Consider the following 25,444-nt stretch of genomic DNA (forward strand, 5'->3'; position numbering starts at 1 on the left):
TCCCAGCATGAGAAAGTTCTTAAGAGTGGTTAGGTTATAATTCTTTCTGTTATAATGTAAGAGATAGTTGAAAGTTATAATTTTTTCTTTTCTATTCTCTCTAAGTTATATTATAAGAGATAGTTAAAAGTTATAATTTTTTCTTTTCTATTCTCTCTAAGTTATATTATAAGAGATAGTTAAAAGTTATAATTTTTTCTTTTCTATTCTCTCTAAGTTATATTATAAGAGATAGTTAAAAGTTATAATTCTTTCTTTTCTATGCTTTCTAAGATATAATGTAAAAGAGAATTAAATGTTATAATTTTTTCTTTTCATTGTTACATAAAGTAAAAAACGAAAATGTTAAGTATTCGAATTTTATTTATTTATTAATTTTTTTTAAATTTTCAAACTGTAATTGCCACTGAGAGAAAAAATATTTTAACTTTTACTTTACGATAAATACTTAATTTACGGTATTGGAGAAAAATTTCTGTAAGATTTTAATTAGCAATAACTATAAAATAATGTCTGATATGTCAAAAATTAATTCTAATTCATTTGAAATAAGTGTTTTAAGAAAATGCATTATTGTTCATAATATTTATTACTTGCAATACAACTGGTAGTATTCATTATTACAATTACTGCCAATATACATTATTTTCCTTGAAAAAGCAAAGTTAAAGAACCTATTCGTGTCCACTGAAGTTCTTGCTTAGATAATAATAACAGTTATTGTACCTCCTTGATAAAGCACTTTTCTTTGTCATGATTACGTAACCCTAAAAGAAATTTCCATATTGTGGGATCTTTTCGGAACTTAGCATGTGTTTGGGATGCAAGTTTTTAATAAATCCCTTCGGTTGGTCAACTAAATTGAATGATGAGATGAACTTAACTCTCACAATGAGGGTAATCACGCTTGAAAAGTAGTCTCGCCAACAGATCAATATCGAGCGTGATTAATGGTGCAGGCCGTGTAGGTGGTTTATTTAACATAAATATGGATTCGTTTTCTAGAAATAAATAAATGTTACTAGTTTCATACATCATTTTTAGTTATTCATTATTTGTTTGTTGTTAGATGCATTTTTTGATGTCTTAATTGATGCTTTCAATTCACTTCTGTATTAACTTTATATGCTATGATTTATGATAAATGTCTACTCATAATATATATTTAGAAAGTTTAACATGTAATAAACGTCCTTACAGCAAACATTAAAAATATTATAAATGATACAATATAGTTATATCATGAAAATCTGTCGCGATCTTTTCGATAAAAAAACATCACATATTTTAAATAATAAAATATAAAAAAGAAAAAAAACTTCAATTAATTTTATTATAATTATTGATAGGATTATTGCATGGTTTTGATTTTTAACTTACTATGCATCCCACAAGTATCTCTTTATTTACTCGTTTCAATTAATACTTGATATTAAACCTCTTCTTATATGAACTATATAAACCATGTCATATGAAACAAATGAAGTTTTATATTAAATTTTAAATAAATATTTTTATTCACCATGTTTTTATTTTTCTTTACCTATAAATTTCTTCTGTATTATTTTACGATTTGATAGGAAAATATTCGATAGCTGTGATTCTTAAAACGGAATAAAATAATTAAGAGAAAAAAATAAATTTTCTGTATGAATCAAAGAAATATCACGTTTTAAAGACATTCTGGCAACGCTGCTCTTAATATAAATCCAGTGACTACTATTTTGGGACGGAAATGTTATGAGCACAATAAAGTATATTAATGTTGCACATGAAAAAGAGGGTATAAAAGAAAAACTTGTCAAGCTCCTACAGAAATTCGAATTCAACTGTTAATCAGTGTCAAATAGTACTGTGTTTGAAAATTATCAAATTTGAATAGGCCATGAAATTTATTTAATAAGTTATTAATTCAAGACATTTTCATGCAAAAAAGTATGTTTATACTAATCTAAACTTCAAAAAGGATAGTTTTTCCTTTTACAATTTTAATATTCGCCTCAATAGGTTCAGCTTATATTATTGCAGAAAAATAACTTTTTGTACCTCTTTAAAACGAAATAAAAAAATTACACCAATACCAACTTTATTCCCGAAATATTTTTTTCTCTGTTTTCGATAAATTTTCAAAAATATTTTGAAATATCTTCTATAACAATATTTTCGTTACTTTAGTTACTGGATTTATACTTGTACTTGCTGTAACAATAACTTACAGTTTTTTTTTTGTATGAATGTTGTCGTTACTATAATTAAGAGTAAAGTTTTTAAAAATAATATAAACTATTGAATTAAGCTTAAAACGTTATGTGGATTAACTTGATAATTCGGACTAACGATCCAAGTCTCCTTAAATTTCTTTAATGAGGTATCTGAAATTTTATTATGTGATTAAATGAACGTTAAGAGTATTTTTGAAAGCCATAAAACGCAAGAAACACGCTGAAAAGGGCAGAGGAGCTTTACGGCGAGATCCTTCCAAGAATTCCATTTTGAAGTCTGTAATGCTTTAAATCTTCAAAGCAAACATGTAAAGGAAAAGAGAAGAATCGTAATCGCAGCCTTACATGTGAAAGAATACTTGAGTCGTTGGAAAGTCGCTATAGACAGATCAGAAGCCATAGCAGGGCAATGTGGTGAATTTTATGAAGGACATTGAGTGGAGTTTCGTCTGGGGGGTTTGCGGATCGTTTTGATGGAGGAAGATTCATGACCATTGATTGGCGGTTGACAGTCGCGGGGGAGATCCTCCAGACTGGACCTGCCTTTGGAAATGTGATGGGGAATATCTCCAAATAGAATAACAGAAAAAATTTATAAGAAACTCGTTAAATGTCTTGATAGTGTCTTTAAAAAATGTCTTGATTTGTTTGGTTAATACATTTCAAATCAATGATATGAGTTATTAGAAAATTGAGGTTGCAATTTAATTTTCTAAATGCTTCAATTTGTGTGGTTAACTGCCTGTTTTAAATCGCAGACTTATATATGAAAGTATTCTATATTCGTTGGAAAGTTGCCATGGACAGCTCTAAAGTCATGGCAGGGTTGTTAGGAAGTTAATATCGGTAATGAAATTCAAAAAAGGTTTAATGTGTTTGCTTAAGAGCCCATTTCAAATCAATGTTATGTGTGTTTGGAAGTTAATCTCGGATTTTAAATTTGATAAAGAATTGATTTGTTCATTCAACAGTCCGTTTCAAACTAATGTTATTAGTTGATAGGAAACTGATTTGGGAATTTAAATTTGGAAATGCTTCCACTTTTTCGATTAATGATGGGTTTTAGAATGAAGATATGGCTTGTAGGAAGCTCTTCTTGCAATGTTGATGATTGCAATTAAACCACAACTCAGAAAGATTTTCAAGCATAAAAATATTACAAAGCTTTTTTGATTACTTTTTCTCTTGATCCTTGATCTTTGATAAGATCAAATAAAGAACCAAAAAGTAAAGAAAATAAAGAAAAAATTAAAGAATCAAAATTAGAAATAACAGAAAACAAAAGAAATAACAGATAACAGAAAAATTATATAATATAATTATATGTAATTATAACAGAAAAATAAAATACAAATTAAAGAGTCAAAATTATAACAACAAATCACTACGAGAATAAAGTCATCCAAAAAATCATCGATTAAGCAACTAGTTGTCTTGAATAACAAACAAAATTTAAACAAAATACAGAAAAATAATTGATGATCTTTCCTTTGCTTAATCTTACGTTTGATGAAAGGGCGAATAATAACACGAAGCCAAAACTATGTTAAGAAATCTCTACAAAAATGGGATAATCAAGAAATCTTCAAATATCGAAATATGTTGTGGTGAAAAATTAAGGAACGAAATTAAAATAAAATACCTGAAGATGCTTACTTTTCTATTTTTTGAATCTTATATTAAATGACGAAAATATCGTATCACTTCAGAAAAAAATAATATTCACAAACTGTGACTATTTTATCGCCTATAGACAATTAATTTGAGTTTTTGAAGCAAGTGCTAATTTTAACCATATCGCATCACGCATATAGTTAGTGACCCGTCACGCGTTTCATGGCCATTTGTTCCATAAGAACAAACTGACATGAAAATTTAACATACAGGTTTATAATAAAATATATAATGATATTTAATAGCTATTACATATTTCATTTTCCTTAGATTATAAAGCAGACCAAAGAATGTATAATCAATTAAAAAAAGAAAATTATATGATCAAACATTACGGTTCCGTTAAGTATAAGAATTTACCAGAAAACATCCTAAAGAATTTTCGAATTTATGGAAAATAAAAAGAGTATTTGAATTAGCTTTAACAAGTTGCATTAAGTTGCATTTGTAATCTCACGTGAAATGGGAATCATGAATTTTGAACCTCTGCTAACAAGCGCTCCCTCACTAGCCATTTAAACAATCCGCCCAAATTTTTTGCTTAAAATCGTTATCAAGAAGACACCGTGCATTTTAGAAAAAAATATTGTAAATAACAACAGAAGTTATTATTGAAATTAATTGATTTGCATGTAATGTTAAATCACTAAAGAAATATTTTTATAAGATTCATCACTTACAATTTAAAAATTCCTTGATCCTTTGATATTTATTTTTTGTCATGCAGCTCAAAAATTTGAATTTCTATAGTATGCCTTTTCTTAATACGAATAAAAAACTTAAAACAATATAATCGACCAATTATTTAAAAAAAAAACTCTTAAGAAATATATAAAAAAATCACTCTTAATCAAAATAAGAAAACTTGCCTTCTCTTGAAAAGCATATTTTTTTTATTAAAATATTGTTTTTGAAACAAAATGCAGCGAATACGACTATGTTCGGAACAAATTTTTTGAAAAAAAATGTTTTAAAATTATTATATTTTTATATATTTGGATAAAATGGACTGCGAAAAATGCTATGAAACAAAATTATTTCAGTTAAAACTAAAAGTATTTTGAATATAGGATTTTTTTTACAAAAAAGAATTATCAAACAAAATAATTATTTTGGAAAATAATCAAATTATTTGTTCAAAATTTTGTAAAGAAATTAAAACGCATATTAGCTCGCTCTTGAACTAAGTAATGGGCTTTATTTCTATCTTTAATCTTTAAGTGCTAGGATTTAATTTATAAATAATATAAAATTTTAATTTTTTCATGATAAGAAACATTAAAACAACTCTAAAGTCCTTTTAAAAAAGCATATTTCATATTTAATTGTTCAAAAACTGTAAAAGATGCTGAATTTATTACACCAAATTTGTTCATAAAGTTATGTTAGATTTTAATTCATGAAGCCTTTCTTACGGAGATTGAATTTAGAGTTTGAGAAAGCAGCATTTAATGATGTAAAATTGCTATAAAACATAAAATGCAAATGCAACAGAAAAATAAATATAACTTCTCAAAGAATGCACGAAAAACTAATATTCAAACAGCTTTATAAAAATATATTATTCTGAAATCAGGAATATTATATAAATAATGTTACATATTTCCATTAAAAAACACTATTCAAATTAGTTATAATGATTAGGAATACGCATAATTTTTTTTGGCAAAAAAAAGTTACCAAGTTTCTATGAGGTCAACTAACAGTAGAAAGAAATACATGAACAATCCCCATGCAAAGCTTACTTTTAGTACAAAAGCCCACGCGTATTCTAAGGTGCAAATATCTCTTCTTTGCTATGATAAGAACAAAACCAACGAACCTACACTTCAACGGAAAAATGTTTCAGAAAAAAAGAAAGTGAATAAAGTGTCGTATTACTGGGAAAAGACCCCCAAAAGAATATGATCCAGATGTCATCAACACGGTGTCAGAGTAAAAATTGATATAAAATTGAGCCTTAGAAGGCGTTGTTACTTTTCGAAAGAAAGTCCCCATCAATGCAATCCCAAAGCCTTCAAGATGATATTGAAATTCCCTGGAGTTAGTTGCTAATGGATCGTTAGAAAAATGACACTGATAAGATCATGAAGTTATTTAGATGGTAACACTCCTTTTAAATTTGTTAAAAAACTGTTGCAGAAAATGTAAAGATATTTTTAAAAGTGGGGAATTAATATAAATAGATAAGAAGTTACTTTTATGAGGAAACATTTTCAATTCAATTTTGTTTCATCAGTTAAAATTTTAGTAGATAAAATTATTATTTTATTCTTGTTTAACCCTTTCTAGAGCCGTGGGAAGTATGCTTCGCACCAAATTTATCAATCTTTGTATGAATTTATGTATGTTGGCATAAGTTCTGACAAATTTTTTTAGAAAGGCAGAAACTTAGATGCTTTAGTTCTTTATTTTACACAAAATGATGTGTCTTGATTTGATAGTTAATTATTAATTAGCCAAATTAATTAATTAATCAAATTAAATGTATCTAATAAGCTAAATGAATCCCTTTCTTATTCTAATATCAAGCCTAAAGATATTTTAACATAATATGACTAGAAAAAAATGGTCCTTTAAAGGGTTAAATAGTTGTTTTAAAAAAAATTGGAATACGTGACTTTTTATATTTGAAAACTATTTTATATACTTTAAAGCCATCTGCATAATTTAAATAAAATTCTTGAAATATTTTTACATCACTTAAAATCTAATAAATTTCTATTGGGCAGATTAAATATTTTTTCTAAATTGCCAAATAATAAGTTCGAATAAAATTCCTGCTTGACTTTGTACACAATAAATAATTGTTTGTGTTTTCTCCATAATGGTTTAAATTATGATCTGGATTTATACACAAAAATATATTTATTTTTTAAAAAATAATTTTTTTCTACATAATTTCTTTTATTATAGTGGATCTACATTGGATTATTAATGAAGTTTCTTCCCTGTGGGAACTGTGTAGCTTTAAGTATAAAATCCCCTAACATTAAAATAAAGTGTTTATTTGGTTTTATGTAACTTTAATTCAATATCGTTTCTAGAGTACTCTAGCTGGTGTGCATTCGAAATTTATAGAAGGGCTGCTTAGAAGTCATCCTCATCATCTGATGACAATTCAAAATTGAAAAATTCCCCCAAAAGTGTATCGGGCCGCGGTGGCCTGATGGTAAAGTCTCAGCTTCGGAACCGGAGGGCTTCAGGTTCGTGACCCGATTCCACTGAAGAACCGTCGTGTAAGGGGGCCTGTTGCACGTTAAATCTGTCATGACCAAAAGTCCTCCCGCTAGTGTGGAGAGTGGGGTGCCAGCTCAGGTGTCGTCCTCGTCATCTGACCGTGGTTCAAAATTACGAGGTCCGTCCCAAAATAGCCCTAGTGTTGCTTCAAACGGGACGTTAATATAACCAAACCAAACCAAAAGTGTGTCATAAAACCGCATATTAAGAAGTTGCTATAACTAAAACTATACAAATATAATCAAACATTTGATTATTCTGACAAGCTTAATTTTAAAAAATGACTGCATATTCTATGTTGCGATAAATTAAAGAATGAGGACTTACTAGTATTTTAACTCCTGTTTTCTGCTCATTATTTTTTTTAGTATTTAAAATAATTGTCATTCAAACCCAAATAAAGTCATAAGTTTTTCATTCTTGTTCCTTTGAAAATTTCAAGATAGAGAAAGCATTGCTTTAGGAACATGCGCTTATACGAAGCACATAATATATGATCTCAGTCACAATATAAAGAAATTCTTGTTAAAGAATTATTCATGCACAGTCACACTAATTTGTGCACAGTGCTTCAAATGTTCCATTCTTGGAAGAGAAACTTGTTGATAATTCGGTCTTATAATTAGTTCCCGATAAATTCATTTTTTATTAATTAGAGGAATTTTGCAAGTCTACTCTGTCAAATATAACTTTTCATAATTTCTAAATTAATTTTTTTGTAAATCATTAATATCATATTTCTACATACAACAGATGCATAAAAATGACTCTCATTTAGAACATTTTACTTCACATGAAGTTCTATCATCAATATGTACTATGAATCTATGCAGTCAGTAAATAAGGGAATTATAAATGCTACCAATGCAACTCGTTAATTTTATAGAGAAAGCGGGGAAACCTTACCTTGTTTCATCAAAATGTTTTCTAAGTAAAGGCGCAAATCTCAGTAAGAATTAGTTCATAATACTTTAAAATAATTTACTAATAATACAAAGGAAAACATTGTTCGAATTTTTATTCTTTTCTAGTAACAGTGGCTGTTTTAACGTATTATCTACTACAGCTTTTAGGTAAGTTAGTTACTTGAGTTGGCTGATAATATTAAGCCCACACGAAAGATATCTAAACTAAGTTCCCTCTGACATTAAATATATTATCAACGTTAAGTAATCTTTTAGGGACACGCAAAAATTGGATGTTTGGAGAACTAAAAGCAGTTATTTTTCTTGTAGAGGAAAGTTGTATTAAAAAAAGTTAAGCCAAGAATAGTTTAAAACTACGGATCAGAACTTTTAGAATTTTTTAAGAAATAATCGGTGAAAGAATAAGAAATTCCAATGGTCTAGAATTAGCGATATATATAAATATGTTGTCTCCATGGTTTCAATCCGAACGTTGGAATGTCTATATAAAAATAAATTATTGAATGTTCTTAGTTGGTCATTCTATAATAACTATAGATAAAATAAAATACTGCGTTGTATTTATAACTTACTTTAAAAAAAACTTTCAAACCAAGGTTTAATTTTTTCTTTTGTTCTTTTTATCCAAGGCATTGGATATAGATATAAAGAGTTAATATGAAATTTCTATTTATTTCACTAACATGCTGAAGTTTGATACTTAGAATTTATGAAGAAAATATTTTTTAATTTCATTTTAAATACATGCATTGTATCTACTTTATTTAATAACAGCTTGTGACTCTTAAATCTTTGTAACATTATTAATTAAAATTTCCTGAATTAATTTATAATTAACTAGTTCTTTTATATATTTTGTGTTTGGCAATTACAAGTTCTAAATGAAACGTTACTTTTTCATTGTTAACAGAAGTATTTGTCTATACTCTGGATTTGAATTTACAAACCTTGTAAAATTGAAACTTTTTAAAAACCATTAGAAGAGATTTGAAGTTTTCATGTCCAGTATAATTGGTACTAATGTGATTTCAAGGCATGTGTTTGTTTTAAACACTCATACTTTTTGTTTAATTGAAGCTTCTTTGCAGAATAATCAAATATAATTTAAGTTGTTTGTCAAAGTTATTAATATTAATTCTAGAGGATATGCTCTCATTGTCGATCCGTAAGGTTTTAATATTAATAAATGATATACTGGATTAGACACATTTTGGATTAGGTTGTTAAAAAAAAGTTACATTTCAATTGAAGTTGCTTTTGTATTGCTATTTATTTTTCCCCCGAAATAAAATCCTTACTTAAATTATTTTTCAATGATTTAATTTTAAATGAAATCAGAATAATAAAAATTTAAACAAAGATTACAGCAAGGAAATAAATTTGGATCATACGATGATCTTTCAAATCCTTTTACAAGAAATGTAAAATAATCCTTCTTTTCTCTGTTAAGATTTGAACTCATAATTTTGGATAAATGCTCCATTTCTCCAACTGAATAGTGTTAAAAAACATATTTATTTTCCCTCTGTATAGATAATTATGATGATATCTTTTGTTTCAATCAAATTATTAAATTAATTTCTTTGAAAATTTGAAGTCTAATTAAATAAGTAAATTATTATTTATGCGAAAAATAAAATACATCTTATATATTTTAGTTATATTATTTCCGTTTTGAAACTGCACGAGTGTTATAAGAGTTGACAATAATAATTTTGAAACATAGGCTGATGAAGTTGACCTTCCATTCGCTTGACCAAAATTGAAGATCACACAAAAACAGGAGAATAGATCATACTTGAATTAAATGATAATTACACCTTCATACATGGATAATTTTCCATGGTTTGTTTTCCATGGAATTTCCATGAAACTTTTCATGGCAGTTTCCGAACCTACCTCCATTGTTTGCGAAACTGAGTCTCAGCCACAAGGCCATCGTAGCCAATACAAAATGCTATTGCTCATAATAATATCTTTTTAAATAACTTTCTCTCTTCCTAAAAAATTAATAATTCATTTCTTCAATAAAATGTTAGCTTACAAAATAAACAAAATGTAAACAGTAAAAAGCCCATTTAAATTTTAACATAAATTAATATTTTATTATAGAAATTCTCAGGAAAAGTATTGGATCCTTTTAATTAACTACCAGTCCTGTGTCGCTTTAATTACATTTCAAATACATACCTCTTTCGATTACCCTCTAAAGGTAGACTTCTTCCCTAAAAGTAATTTAATTCTTTGAACTTCTCTTTACAATTTCTTTAAATATTTTTATCCGCTTTTAATAACTTCAGCAGATAAGTACACAAAGCTGCTTGCTTTCAGTCTTGGCTCAATAGCTTTCTTCACGAGGGACTGATCATTGAATTTTTCAAACTTGATGATTCTCCTTAATTTACATAACAGTTTAATACACGGCTTGATTTTGAATCAGTGAGGAATTGATTTCTTGTAGCAGCTGAGACAAATACTGAAGAGATATTTACTCTGCTTATGAAAAGGATATCGGGGATTTAGAAGAGCAAAAATGACATTCTTTGCCCATGTAAAGAGCTTCCCTTTTGCTGTTTGAAGTGCGTTTCGATTATTATTCAGAGTATAATTGAATTTTTTAAACCTTTAAGAAAAGTAACTTAATTCCTTATTGATTGAAAAGAACGATTATTCATGTTTGGCGATGTTATGAATTAGAAAAATGATGAATATTAATTTTAATCTGGAAAACCTGAGCTTAGAATGAATTCAGTTCTTAAGCAATACTCAACGGAATGGTGTATTTCATTATAAAGTATAAAAATTACTTGCTGCGTTGAAACTTAAAAGATTTTGTGGCTTAGTTTTTGTCCAGAAAAATAAGTTATTAAAATAAGCTTTTATGATATATTTTTTTTCTTTTTCGAATTATTATATAATTGTTAAGCTACTTTGAGACTTTTTTGGGTTTTATTAGTAGAAAAATTTCCATCAGAATATTTCATTTTTCAGAATTAAATATCTAAACAATCTAGAAAATTGATAAGCAAATCCTTTGTTCATTTAAAAACGTATAGTTATTTTATTAAAAAATACTTTATGTTTATTCAATTGACTATAAAATGATTTTACAAGCAATTCTATGAAGGTTGATGAAACGTTATTATTTTTAACAAAGTGCAACTTAATTAAAGTCTAAATTCCTTTTCCTTGCAAAATATTTAACTATTGACATTACAAACTCTTTCTTCTACTGAGAAATTTAAACCGAGTTGCTTGTGAATTTTTTTTTAGATTTTAAGTATTTTCTATAATGCAAAATAATATATATATATATTTTGCCCTTTGAATTTTCTGTATAAATTTTTAAATCTTGAAGTTCGAATTATTATATTACTGTATAAATACGCTGGAATGGAATGGAATATATAATGGAATAGATAAATACAATCAATGGAACAATTAAAAATTTTGGATTCAACTTTCAGAATTTCAAAAGTCTGCTAACATTTTATCATTCAAAAATTTCAAATATTAATATTTTAGCGTGAAATTATGACTCACTATTAATATTATTAATACTTCATTAAAAATGATTATCTTTATTACGTAAGATTTAAAAGTTTTATTTTTATTTTTATGGTTATCTTACGGTATGAGAAGGAAATTGAAGTGAAATTTGTATTCATGAATTTCTATTCTAATGCAGAAATATTGTATTAAAATTTAACAACATTAATCGCAATTACCATTACTTGAAACAAAATGTATACTACTATTATAAAAATAAAAGAGTAATTATATTGAAATAAAAGATATAATCCCCCATAAAAGAAAATATGTTGATGAAGATATGTATCGTAGCTAATATGTTTTTTTTTTCGAACTTTTTGCAGACAACTAATTATCTCAATATATTCTAAATTAATTCGCAATTTGAGATTGACGGTATAACTCTCTTAGAATGATAATAAAATTGATAAATATTATAAAAAAAGAAATATGTAAGGAAATTTAAATTATATTGTACTTAAGAGTCAGATCATAAATCTATTGAAATCAAAAATATATTCGAAACAGATCAAATATTTCCAGATTTATTTGTTATATATTATACAATAGAAGTGTTAATGGGTTTTAAAATGGAACTAATTTTCCAAAAATGCCATAAAGTTTAATTTTCCTCTGATAAAATAAAAATTTGATTGATCACATTTGCTATAAATCATAACTTTTTGAGTAATTATTAATAAACAAAATAGTTTTTTTCTTGATTGGTTAATTGAAATAAATAGTGTTCCAAAATATTTTCATTGAAATTTTAATTAAAAAATATTTACACTCGTTTTTTTCCATGAAAACAAAGTTTCTTCGTCTATAAATTCACAATCCAAGAACACTAGATCTCACACTGCCATTTGTTTTTTTTCTTATATATATTAGAAAATATATTTTTGATGATAATTCACCATGAGACTACTGCCAACCTAAGTTATGAAATAATTACTGCAAACAAATAATCATTATATTGCATTGTGAAGTTAAATTAAAATATTTATTTCTTTAATCAATGTTATTTATTTTATCTTTGCTTAGCCATGGGAGTGGACTTGCCCGACTACATTTTGCACTACAGAGGAAAGTCCCCCGATCTTGGATCCTTCCGGGAGAGGATGCAACTGAGCGGGAGAAGGTAATGCCCTCATTTCTTTTAAAGAAGAATTCTGTGGAGATTAGCGTCCATATTTTATGTGTAACGTCTTACACTCTGTAGCTTTATTTAATAAACAGCAAGTATTGTACCTATCTTTTTAATGTGTTTTCGAGAATTAGATGATTATCATATAAAGGAAATGAATGGCCATCTAGACTGACTAATTTATTAAGAATTGCCTTTATACAGATTTTTTTTTTATTTTGAACTGGAATAGAACCTTTACAATCAATTTGAATGAGATGATCATACAGAGCGAAGTTCAAGTTTTAGGTCATTTCAGTTTAGCTTGTGCTGTTTATGACTCACCAGTTTGAACTAATAACACAAATAATTTTAGCGATTAGCAAAAATATATTTGTAACTTAAAATTGTAACATCTAAAAGCAATTTAAAATTTATGAGCTTCTGATTTCACCCTTGCAAGTTATTAAGTGGGTTGCCTGAGATGTGTTTAAGAAAATTTTAATGCATTTTCATAAGATCGTAAATTTTAAAATTCTTTTTTTAGAATTGTAATTTATTAATGTGAATACATAAGATAAATGATTAAACAAAAGTCAAATATTACAAAATGAAAGCCAAACTAATTATAAAATTAAAATTCCTGCTCACATTTTGAAATGAGAAGGAATCCTTTAAACAAGTAATTAAATAAAACTAACGATTTAGAGCTGTACTTAATATATATAATTGTCGCTTTTTAATTGAAAACATCTTAATTTAATTTGAAAAATATTTTCAGTTGGTTTATAATTCAGTATGAATTTAATGACAGTTTTTATATTGATACTAGCCGCCTTTGGCGACCAGCCGGTTCGCCAATATTAATGTTCGTTAAAATTTTAATAATTAAATATTTTATGCAATTCCAACTTTAATAGATTCTTCAGCAAAATATTTTAAAACTTCAAATTTTGATAGTCATATAATTCACTCATAATATTATAAAGGCCTTCAGTCACAACGTGATATGTATCTCTCTCATTTTCTGTTACCCCTCGTAGAATTTATGCTTTAAATTAAAGTGTAAAGGATTAATCTGCAATTAATATAATAATATTTTTTACTGAAACAAAGCATTTTTTTTAATAATATGATTACTGATAATAGAGTCACTGAGCGTTTAAACTTTATGGGCACTAAAGAATATCTTTCTTAATTTATATAATATCTCAAGAATTTGTCAACAAAATTTTCTCAGATTCATCATGAACTTATCGATTCATTAACAATGTTTCATTTTAAATGCATCAAACACTAAGAAAATAAAATGAATCGTTTAAAATAATCGGTCGAAAACAGGTTTAAAAAAACTACTTAAAAAACGATGTACTTAAAACTATAAGCATATATCAAAAAATATATAACTAACATAAATATAATTTAATTACAAAAGCATGCAATTAGCCTAAAAATAATTTAAATCATTGAAAACAGGTTAAAAAAAACTACTTAAAAAACGATGTACTTAAAACTATAAGCATATACAAAAAATATATAACTAACATAAATACAATTTACTTACAAAAGCATACAACTAACCTAAAAGTAATTTAAATCGTCCGTTGATAATGGTTGCCATGCCAACAATCAGAACACAGTGCGCATGCGTGAATTTTCTTCGACTTTTACGGTAACGCAAATGCGTGAATTTTCTTCGCCAGTTACGTTAACGCAAATGCGTGAATTTTTCTACGCCAGTTGGGGTAACGCTATGCAGATTATACATTTTTAATTTCCTTTATTCTGTGTTATTTTAATTCAAAAGTACTTCAGAATGAATCTGAAACATGGATTAATTAACAATGTTTAATTTTAAATTCATAAAACATTAAGAAAATAAACAGAATCGTTTGAAATAATCCGCCGAAAAATCTTAACCCTAGCCTCATTACTGTTGGGAGAAAAAAAGAACTAAAGCCTAAATCATTTGGCGTTGGGGAAAATGGAAGATTATTTTGGCGGGAAAGTTAGTTTTTAATTAATAATTAAAATTTTAATTAAAATTTCAAAAAAAGGGACTCCAGGTGCACATTCCCGACCTCTAAGGTATACATGTACCAAATTTGGTAGCTGTATGTCAAATGACCTGGCCTGTAGAGCGCCAACACCCACACACACACACACATTGAGCTTTATTATAAGTATAGATAGATGAACTGCAGTTTTTTTAACTCCATCTTTATATATGTCTCTTTAGATGAGAATCACTTATTCCATTAATTTTTCATATAGATTGTATCTAAATAAATATAATTTTAATACATTTTTTGAGAGGAAAAATTTGACATATTAATCGAATGGAAATAAAAAAATAGAATACCAACACATTTCCAGAATACTTTACTAATCAAAGATATTCCACAATGTAAGTATTTAAAATAAATATTAATGCGCTGCCTATTCATTTATGCTTTCTGTTTGAAATTACTTGATTATTTGCCTTTTAATACAATATCCATTGAGAAATGCATAATTTCTATTGGGTTTATAGATCATTAATTTATTCTAACAAGTTATTTTTGACGAAACGGATATGATAAATAAAGATTTTAAAGAAAAAAAAAAGATTTTGTTTAGCTTAGTCTTTAAATCGATTTTATTTGCATTTTCATTCCTTTCAACCAATAAATTTTAAACCTATTCCCATTGCAGTATATTCGACATTCGTTAGAAAACATTTTCTTTTGGAATTCCAAACAAACAAAATTCTGTTAGCTTCTAAATTAATATTGATTTAGTTAAGATATTAACATGTTCTAATGTAATATGTTTTCCTTTAAAGCAAAACTTTGTTTATCCATTTCCTAAAGGCATTTTTAAATATAATTCCAACACATTTCCAGAATATTTTGCTAATCAACGATATTCCACAATGCTAGTATTTAAAATAAATGTTAATGGGCTGCCTATTCATTTACTCTTTCTGTTTGAAATTACTTGATTATTTGCCTTTTAATACAATATCCATAGAGAAATGTATAATTTCTATTGTGTTTATAGATCATTAATTTATTCTAACAAGTCATTTTTGACGAAACGCATATGAGAAATAAAGATTTTAAGGAAAAAAAAGGTTTAGTTTAGCTTAGTCTTTATATCGATTTTAATTGCATTTTCATTCCCTTCAACCAATAAATATTAAACCTATTCCCATTGCAGTATATTCAACATTCGTTAGAAAATATTTTCTTTTGGAATTCCAAACAAACAAAATCCTTTTAGCTCCTAAATTAATATTGATTTAGTTAAGAAATTAACATGCTCTAATGTAATATATTTTCCTTTAAAGCAAAGCTTTGTTTCTCCTTTTTCTAAAGGCATTTTTTTGTATTTTTGTCGAAGTAAGAGCTATTGCACATTTTGGAATTAAAAGAATATTTGTCTTTATTGAACAAAACGTCACATGAGCAATTCGTATGCTTCCTATTTCATTTAACAAAATTTTTAGAAGCATTCGTTGTTTTCTGTTTTGCAGTATTTTTTTATAAATATCTTTTACTCGGATGTTTAGAGATAATTTGATGTTTTATTATTTCATTATTGAATAATGTTTATTATTTAGATAGATTTTAGAAAATATGCAAATGAAACTCCTTATGTAATTTTTCTCAGAGTTTTTTTAAATAAAAATAATTTAACTGAGCTTGCGATAGCTTAGATTCTTTTACAAAAATCTTTGTTATTGATGATTAAGATATATATATTTTTTTGTTTTTGGAGTGGTGAATGTTTAATAAAATAAAATGAATTTTTATTTCATTTATTGATATCAAAGCCCGAATAATTATTTTCTTGTAAAAATTTCTTGTTAAGGGTGAAAAGTTTAACAATAATAAAAGCTTTGAATGTTTCTTATAAGAAAAGGTTTCATCTTGTAAATATGCAAAAGAAATGAAATGAATGTATATGAAATTCGTTTTGTAGATTTTCTCGGAATTCTTTATAAATAAAAAAAAATTGAACTAACATTGTGATAACTTAGATTTTCAATAAAAAAATCTGTATCATTGAGACTTAAGATATATCTTTGATTTTTGGAGTGGTAAATAAATAATAAAACAAAATTAATTTTTATTTTATTAATTGATATCAAAGTCCAACTAATTTTTTAAGTGTACAAGTTCTTTATAAAGTGTGATAAATTTAAATATAATAAATGCTTTGTATGATTCTTATAAAAAATAGTTTCACTTTGCAGCTCAAAAAAAAATAGCATTACTACTAACTTATTTTTCAGAAAATCATACGATTTAGGACCCTGGTGAGTTATGAAATATATTTTTTAAATCCTTAATCACAAAAATGTTAAGAAATTACGTATAATTTCGAAAAAATAGCAAATTTTAAATCTGCTCTTCCAAACTCTCCTTATAGTAGAACATGTTTTAGCATAGATAATTAATTTTCTGCATATCACAAAAATGCAAATAGACCTGAATCTCAACAAGAGCAGTTAAGTATCCTAACTAGATAGAGATTGAAACATATTGGAGATAATTTCATTTAAGAAATATTATATATCATTTTTATATTCATATATTTCATAATATATTTGAGAAAATTTAATTTTTTGCTTATTGTAACAATGTAAATATAGTGTAAATATGTCTTGAAAAGCAGAAAAAACATTACTTCTAGCTTTATATTTAAAGCTTTTTAAAATTGTATAACTACAGATTTACTATATAACTGTATAAACAGATTTACTATATAACTATATAAACAAATTTAATTAATATTGTATTACTATAAAAATAGATTTACTGTTGTTTAATTTTGTATAACCCTATCAATAATAAAAACAAATTTTTTAAAGGTAAGGAATTTTTGCTTATGGATCCACTTCCAGCTGCAGATTCTTTCAAACTCCGCACCCGCAGCTATATTTTCCAATTATTGTCCTCAAGTGTCCCTTTCTTCTCTCGAGGTATCAGGTGGTGGCAATTTACAAACAAATGAAATTCTCCACTGATGTTTAATTAGACTCGATTTAAAACCATTCTATTAAGAGCCACATTTGCTTCAGATCCACGGTACCCAGTTTCAGGAGAACGTCTCAAAACCTGAAGAAAAGGAAAAACAACAATGTATTTGACTTTCTAATTTAGAGCCACTTAAAAATGAAGGACCTAATTAAAACAATATACACCCACTTGTTGGAAGAATACCTTTGAATTTTCGGTTAATTAATTTAGACCAGATATCCTCTGATAAAAATGGAGAGGATTGCTTTTCCTGGTTCACGGGTATAGCTTAAGGGTATGACAGTTTTGTCATTGCCCGGTGCTTTGATTTTTCTTTGTTTTGAATAAAATATTCCTTGTTTGTAAATTCTGGTGTCGGAATTACATAAAGAGGATAATAATATAGCATCATTTTGAAAGGAAAGTAACTTTTCTTTCAATAATAGAAAATCAAAGAGCTTTTTTTACATTTGTGTATTTTCTTTTCTCCTTTTGATTGAAATTACAACATTAAATTGGTTTTATCACTTCAGAATAAAAATAAGTTAACTTTACGAGCGATTCTGTTGAATCAAATTTGTAGTTTCGATAATGACTTAAGGTTTGTTTCTGAAAAATAATAAAAAGGATAAAATGCATTGTTAGACTTCAGTTTAAATTATTTCTCTTTCATTTTGCGATTAGCAAATTTCACTTTTTTTTAAAGGAAAGAACTAAATTTTCAAGTTAGAAGGAAATTTATTTCTGAAATTAAATTATGAAAAAATTTAATTTTCCAAATAAAAACTGAATTGATTAAATATTTTATTTGACCCAAATGCGATTTTAATTAATGTTTCAAAATTTTACTAGGTATTTACTGATTTTTAGGGAAAAAAATTAATGAAGCCTTTTTTAAATGATCTAGTAATTGTTGAATTAACAGCTTAGAAATGTACTACACAAGTATTTTTATGCTTACAAATTAATTTAAGTTTAGAGACATTGCAAAAATGCTAATCACGTACATATTTTTATAATTGCAAAATTCTTAAAAAACTCTATACATTTATTAAATTTTCGAACTACACAATTTCATATGAAGCTGACAATAAGTTAATGTTTAGTGTAATGAAAGCATTATATTCTATTTAAGAATGATTAACTTGACGAATTTTTATAATGTTACATGCTGTTTTCAATTAATTGTGGTTATGTAACATATAATTTGTTTTAAATTTGGTATTAATATCAAAACAACACCTAAAAATAAAATTCCGAAATATTTACTTTATGTTAAGATAAAAAGTAAATATTATATAAACAGTTTAAAAGCGAGAGGCTATTTTGTGCAAATTGATTCACAGCTCTCTGAATAATAAGGCGATACTCTTATGTAGAGAAATATTTTTAATTTCAGATATAAAATGAAAATATCTTTAAAAAAAACCGATAGAGGCATAGAAAAAATATCTATACCTTTTATTAGAAAATAATTTCTATCGTAGCATTCATTCTTCAATCTGTACATAAACGAGAATAGGCAGTTTTTGCAAATTTATGCTAAAGCATGCTATGATAGGGCCTAGACACACCAATCTCCGCAATCTAATCAATCGTTACCAAAACGTACTGCATCTTTTCAGCATAAAAATATTGGATTTCAACGAAGTATCCAAAGATTTCACCAAGCACTCTCACGTATTAAAGATTTTGAAAGGGAGTGAATATTAGTTTTAAAATAAGTTTCAAATTTATTTTTTGTCTGGTCTGAGCCGTTTTAGTAGAGCGCCCTAGGTCCTTCATCCTGTTTTTCGAAACATTTCCGGAACTGATGAAAAGAGAATTCCGCAAGTAAATCGAAAATGTCAAGAAAATCTTCGAAACCATATTTCTGCGACTTGTTTCTGTCTTGACTACAAATAAAACTGGGTTTAGAGTAGTCTTTCGTTTATGTAGAACGATAACTTACTGCCATTCTGCAGCAGATAAAACGCTCCGGGGCTCAGATTTCCATGTTTCACTATTAGTCATTGATTTTTTTTTCTTTCATTTTAAAATCAATGTCTGATCAAAACCTTTATAAAGGGTTTATATTTTAAAAATCCTACCGTTTCTTTTGTTATTATTGGGTTTTTCTGAAATAAATGGAGCAGATAAAAATATTTCTGCGTATCAATAAATGGCTGATTTAAAGGAATTTTTAAAAACTTAGAATTTAACACGGTTTTTGAAATCTTAGGAAATATATATTGGATCAAAATTTCTGGTACAAGAAAATTTAGTTTGTGTATATCAGAAACTCTTTCGAATTTTTAAAAAAATAATTGTACATTTTTTATAGAAAATAATTTACAGCTGAGGAAAAATGTATTTTAAGATTAAAGAGAAAAATATTCTTAAATTTTAGAATGAATATACCCATAGAAATTATGATTAACCTCATGGACGATTGGTAATAATTACCATAGGCAATAATAACCAAAATAACTTTGCTTTGGTTTAAATAATATTTTTCCTTGCAGTTTTTATTGGCTTTTAATATTTATTTATTTTAACTGAGCATTTATGAATTTGTAAACTTACTTCAATTGAATAAGATAATTTTTTATGAATTTGTTTTTATAACATCACAGAAGCATCTAATACTGCGATTTTCTGAATCTTTTTAATGCATTCTGTCTCATTTGTTGTGTAACGAAATGGAGATAGTTCTTTTTTGTTCACTAAGTTATAGTTCGTTAGAATATATTCAAGAACTAAAAAAATGATAGATACTTTCTAATTTTATAACAAAACCACGATATCTTTAAATTATTAAACTTTTATTCCTTCTGTAATTGTTGCACAATAGTTTCCCATTTATATATGTATTACAAAATAATAATAAATTTCGTTTTTATTTCAAAAATTTCTGAAATAGCTTTTAGAATAATATGGTCAACAATTGGATATAGTAATTAACATTATTTGTATCAATTTGAAATGTCTCATGGATTAATTTTTATGACAATGAATTTCGTAAATATTTTAACTGTTGGATTAAAAGTAACTATAACTTAAATCCTTTTCTGCTAAAATTTGCATATATATAATTGGAAAATTAAATATGTATGATTAATTGGTATAATATAGTAAGTAAATGTAATAAAATAATTTTAATAAAGCTGCGTAGGTTGATATGCTCATTAATAGATAAAGCTATCTTGTTATTGCAATTTACTACAATGAAAATATATTATTGAATTTTTCTATATTTCCATGACGCATTATTGTTAAATAATTTAGTGTATGAATTTAATAATGTTTTAGCCGTTTATAAATGATGTTTTTTTATTTATAAATGGAAAAACATATTTTTTATATTAGAAATAGTTTCATCATATTTTTAAGAAAGCATTTCGTGAGTTAAAATAGCTTAATTCCTCTTTCCAAATGATTCATTATTAATTACTTTTCCTATTCCTATCATAATTCTAATTTTTATATGGAATGGAATTCACCAACTAAATATAAATAACAAAATTGATTCATCACAATAACCAGACGATGAAGAATAAAAAATACGATTGCCATATGTTTTCCATATTGTAAAAGAATTTAACACTCTTTATTAATTAACTTTATACATTTATGGTAAAAAGTGTTCGTTATTCTGCTGTCTCAGGCAATTTAAAAAAGATCACTCAATTAAATTCTTTTTTACCCTCATAAATACAAAAATCAATTTTTTAATTATTTCCTTATTAGACAAAAAACATCCGTTGAATGTATTTAGATATTTATAACTAAGATTAAATCCAGAAAAAAAAATTACTTGGGGAACTCATTAATTCGATGTCATTTACTAAATTTAATTTGTTTCTTTATTGCATTGTCATTTAAAAATTTTCTGCATTTCATTATCTTGTTTTCGTTATTCATTTTCCGCTGTCAATTACGTTGAAATGAATGTTTACACTATACGTGTCCATACTAAAAATTTAGTCAATTAAAACTATAATAGAGTTTTGAAATTAAAGAAATTTTCATAGACACAAATAAGAAAAAAGAAGGTATAAATGTGTTACGATAAATGCATGACATAGATTGAGCTTTTATTTTCTTTAACATCACGTGAATGGTAATTGCTATTTTTATTAATTTCCAGTATGCTACTTGAATTTTTTAATTTTTTAATTGAATTTTTTTTTAATTTTTTGTGTTTTTTATTATCTTGATATTACGACTTTTTCTCAACTATTTCCTTTAAATAATTGTAGGAAAATTCTTATTAATTATGAGTTATGCTCAAAAATAATCTTTGTTATTTATTTGATTCTATTGTGTGAAATTGTTACGAATTTACATAATCGATATTCACTTATAAAATGCATTTATCAGAGGTGATGATTAAAATTTGAGGAACATGATTTTTTAATCATTAAAATTTCAACTATTTATTAGTTGTGATGATTAAACTTTGAGGAACATGATTTTTTAATCATTAAAATTTCAACTATTTATTAGTTGTGATGATTAAACTTTGAGGAACATGATTGTTTTAATCATTAAAGTTTCAACTAATGCTTTTTTAACATCTACTTATATGTTGTTTGTCAATTAAACCATTTGTAATTATTAAGAACTTCGTTAATGAGAATTCAATTACAAGTACTAATAATTAGTAGTTGATAATAAAAATTTTACTGCTGTAGCTTTCTTTTATTATACATCAAATTTCATTGGCTCTTTTATATCATCAATTCTCAATAATCCTTTATTTTAGGTCCACTTTTCATTTTAATTTAATTCTGACATTTTTTTAAAGATTTTAATTGAATTTTGGTCTTTTAACAGTTGAATGTAGGAATTCGAAATTTTAATCACTTTTTCTTCATTTATCAGACATAAAGAAATAATATTTCATTGATCAGATATAAAGAAATAACAAAATAAAGTATTTTTTTCCTGAATGAGGAAAAAAATTATTTAAATTTAAATCATTTCTCTAAAATAAAAAAAAAATGATTTATTATTAATTTCGCACTTTTATTATTAATTTCACTTATAATTAATTTCACACTTTCAGATGTATCACTTAAAATATGAGATTTTAATTATATTTCTGCATTTGCTGAAATTTGGCGACATTTATGTTAAAATTTAGTTAATAGTCAGCTTTTTCCTCTGCATTCTCTGAAACAGAATTACAAAAATAGTATTTGAATCATGAAGAATATATTAAGATGTAGATGAATTCATACTAGTAAAATTCTATTTTAGATTCTCACCTTTATTGAATAGTTTTTTTCAATTCCAATTCCCTTCCGCTTAAAATGGAAGCACTGTAACGTAAATCTAAATTTGTACAACACACATAACTCATGATTTCAGAATTTCTATCAAAACTTCCAACTTCCTGTGACAAAAAATAAACATTTGAATGTCTCTTGTTAAAATTCTTTAAGCAACCCGGAAACTATTCCCCTGCATTACCAAAACAAGCAAGAAAACATCAAAAAACAATTTTATACTTCGTACTAAACTCAGAAAACATATTCGATGATTTTGCCGCAATGCATGTCTCTTATTTTCCTGGTAACCCAATGCACCATTGAAAAAGGAATAATATTCTTAAGGCTTCCTGATACATTTTCCCGAAGATACCTGACGACAGCTATGGATGGCAAGTCATTGTTGCCTGAATAAGAGAGAGGAACAGGTTGCATTGTCAACAAAGCATGAAACCCGTCGAGTTCAACTCGTCTAAGAAAACAGGCACTCACTTATTGAATATGATGTTTTGATTTCGGTTACATGTGTTCCAGGAACGATATGGTTTTGATTAAATGAAGACGTGCTTCATGAATGGAAAAGTAGTGAGGGTAAATTATGGGTGTTAAAATGGACGTAGCTTCTTTTATATAATTCTCCATTCAAATGGACGTAGCTCTCAATTATTGATTATTAGCAATTTTTTGTGGCCTATTCTCAAATTCACTTGTAGTCCACCAGGACTAGAGATTGCTAAAATTTTTAATAAGTGTATAACTATACCTTATAAAGGGCAAAACTATATTTTAATGTCAAGCCAAATATTTTTGAATTTCAAATTTAGCGTAATTTAGCGTAATCCATATTATTTTAGAAGTCATAGGACGACTATACATTTCTTCAATTAATTATCATTATTTTTATATATCCGATTGCAGAAGAGGAAAGAATAGCTGATTTTAAAAACTGGAAGCGTTTAAAGCGTTTCACAATTGTCTGATTCTAAAATTTACACTTAATTTCAAATGCAATAAAAATTCAAAAATTTTATCAAAATCGTGCCATGCAACGAGGTCTACTGAAGTATGAAGTAATAAACCTAATCTTCTTGTCTCTCATCAACAAAGGAAAAAAAAATCTTGGATGGAATACTTGCAGCAATAATGAATTCAAATTTTCAAGATGAAGAAAAAATTAATTTGATGATGTGATATTTTCAAAAGTTATATATTTTTGTTATAAACTAAACATATATAACTTCAAATATGTTAAGTAAAAAACTAAATACATAACTTCCTTAAGCGATATTAGAACTGCATCAGTAAAATTGGTCGTAATGTTGGAATAAATACTTTCTTCTAATGCAAAGATTTGATTGCATTATCTGTTGTGTTTAGATTTATTATTATGCTAACTATTATACTCGTAATCGCCATCAATGGGTGATTTTCATATTTCTGATCTTTCCCATTAAGGCTTGGAATAATAAAAATACCAACTTTGCCAAATACTATACTTTGCCAAATAGCTTCTCAAAAATGGCAATTAAATGCTCCTCACTTTTATTTTAGACTAAAATTTCTTATTTGTTGAATGATTATGGACAATTTTCTAAATATACTTATGATTGGTATTAGTAGTAAATAATAGTTAATTTTACACGTTTTCTATTTTGTTTACAAAAATGAAAATTCGTTAATTTTGGGGAAAAGAGTAAATGTAAAATAACTAATTTGCATACTTTATTTCTGAAGTTAATGCATTTTACATAAAAAATAAATAAAAAACGAAATCTTGCAAATTATTACAGCTGTTCTTCAAGTGTTTAAGCACAGAAATATATCTGTAATAGAAATTATTTTGTTATTTTCTTGTTGTAATTTCACTTTTATATTATTTGTTCTAAAAAATACTTTTTGTATAGAACTTCAGAATTGTTATTGAATAATTATTATTTTCACTATTTATGTGATAAAAAAGGTCTGAATGACTCTGCATTGTAAAAAAATATAAAATATGTGCTTTTAATAAAAAAACTTTCACTATTTAATTTAATTTTTTGATAAATTTAAAAAATATTTGAAGTATAAAAATTTTGTAAATAATTTATAAAAATTAATTATATGTAAAATAATAATATAGAACATCATTAATTATGCTCACAATACAATTTATATTATTTAAAGTAATTTTTTTTTCCTCTGGAAGTTTATGCTTGTGTGTAGGAGAGATATATAGTTTTAAATATTAATGATTAAAAAAATCCGCAAAATAAAAGACATCGTTTGAATTAAAAATTCAAGTCGCATAAACATAAATTTAATTATATTTTGATTATAGAGAGAAACGATTAGTTTTTCTCATGAATGGCAATGAATTCTTTTGAACTTATTTCTTATACATTGCGACAAAATGCAACAAATTATCAGTGAAAGATGTTTGGATTTATCGGCAGTTTTAAAACTTATTTATACTGAAAAACTT

At 26.1% G+C, this 25,444-nt stretch overlaps 1 protein-coding gene across 1 annotated transcript in view; it reads left to right on the top strand.

Moving 5' to 3' along the window:
- LOC129966927 (uncharacterized) overlaps positions 1-25,444 on the top strand; it is a 68,273-nt gene that overhangs the window by 39,793 nt on the left and 3,036 nt on the right. The window contains exon 3 of the mRNA XM_056081542.1: positions 12,638-12,734. Coding sequence (XP_055937517.1) covers positions 12,638-12,734 — 97 coding nt within the window. The remainder of the gene's footprint in view (positions 1-12,637; positions 12,735-25,444) is intronic.

Source organism: Argiope bruennichi, chromosome 4 (genome assembly GCF_947563725.1).
Source record: "Argiope bruennichi chromosome 4, qqArgBrue1.1, whole genome shotgun sequence".
Classification (NCBI taxonomy): Eukaryota; Metazoa; Arthropoda; class Arachnida; order Araneae; family Araneidae; genus Argiope; species Argiope bruennichi.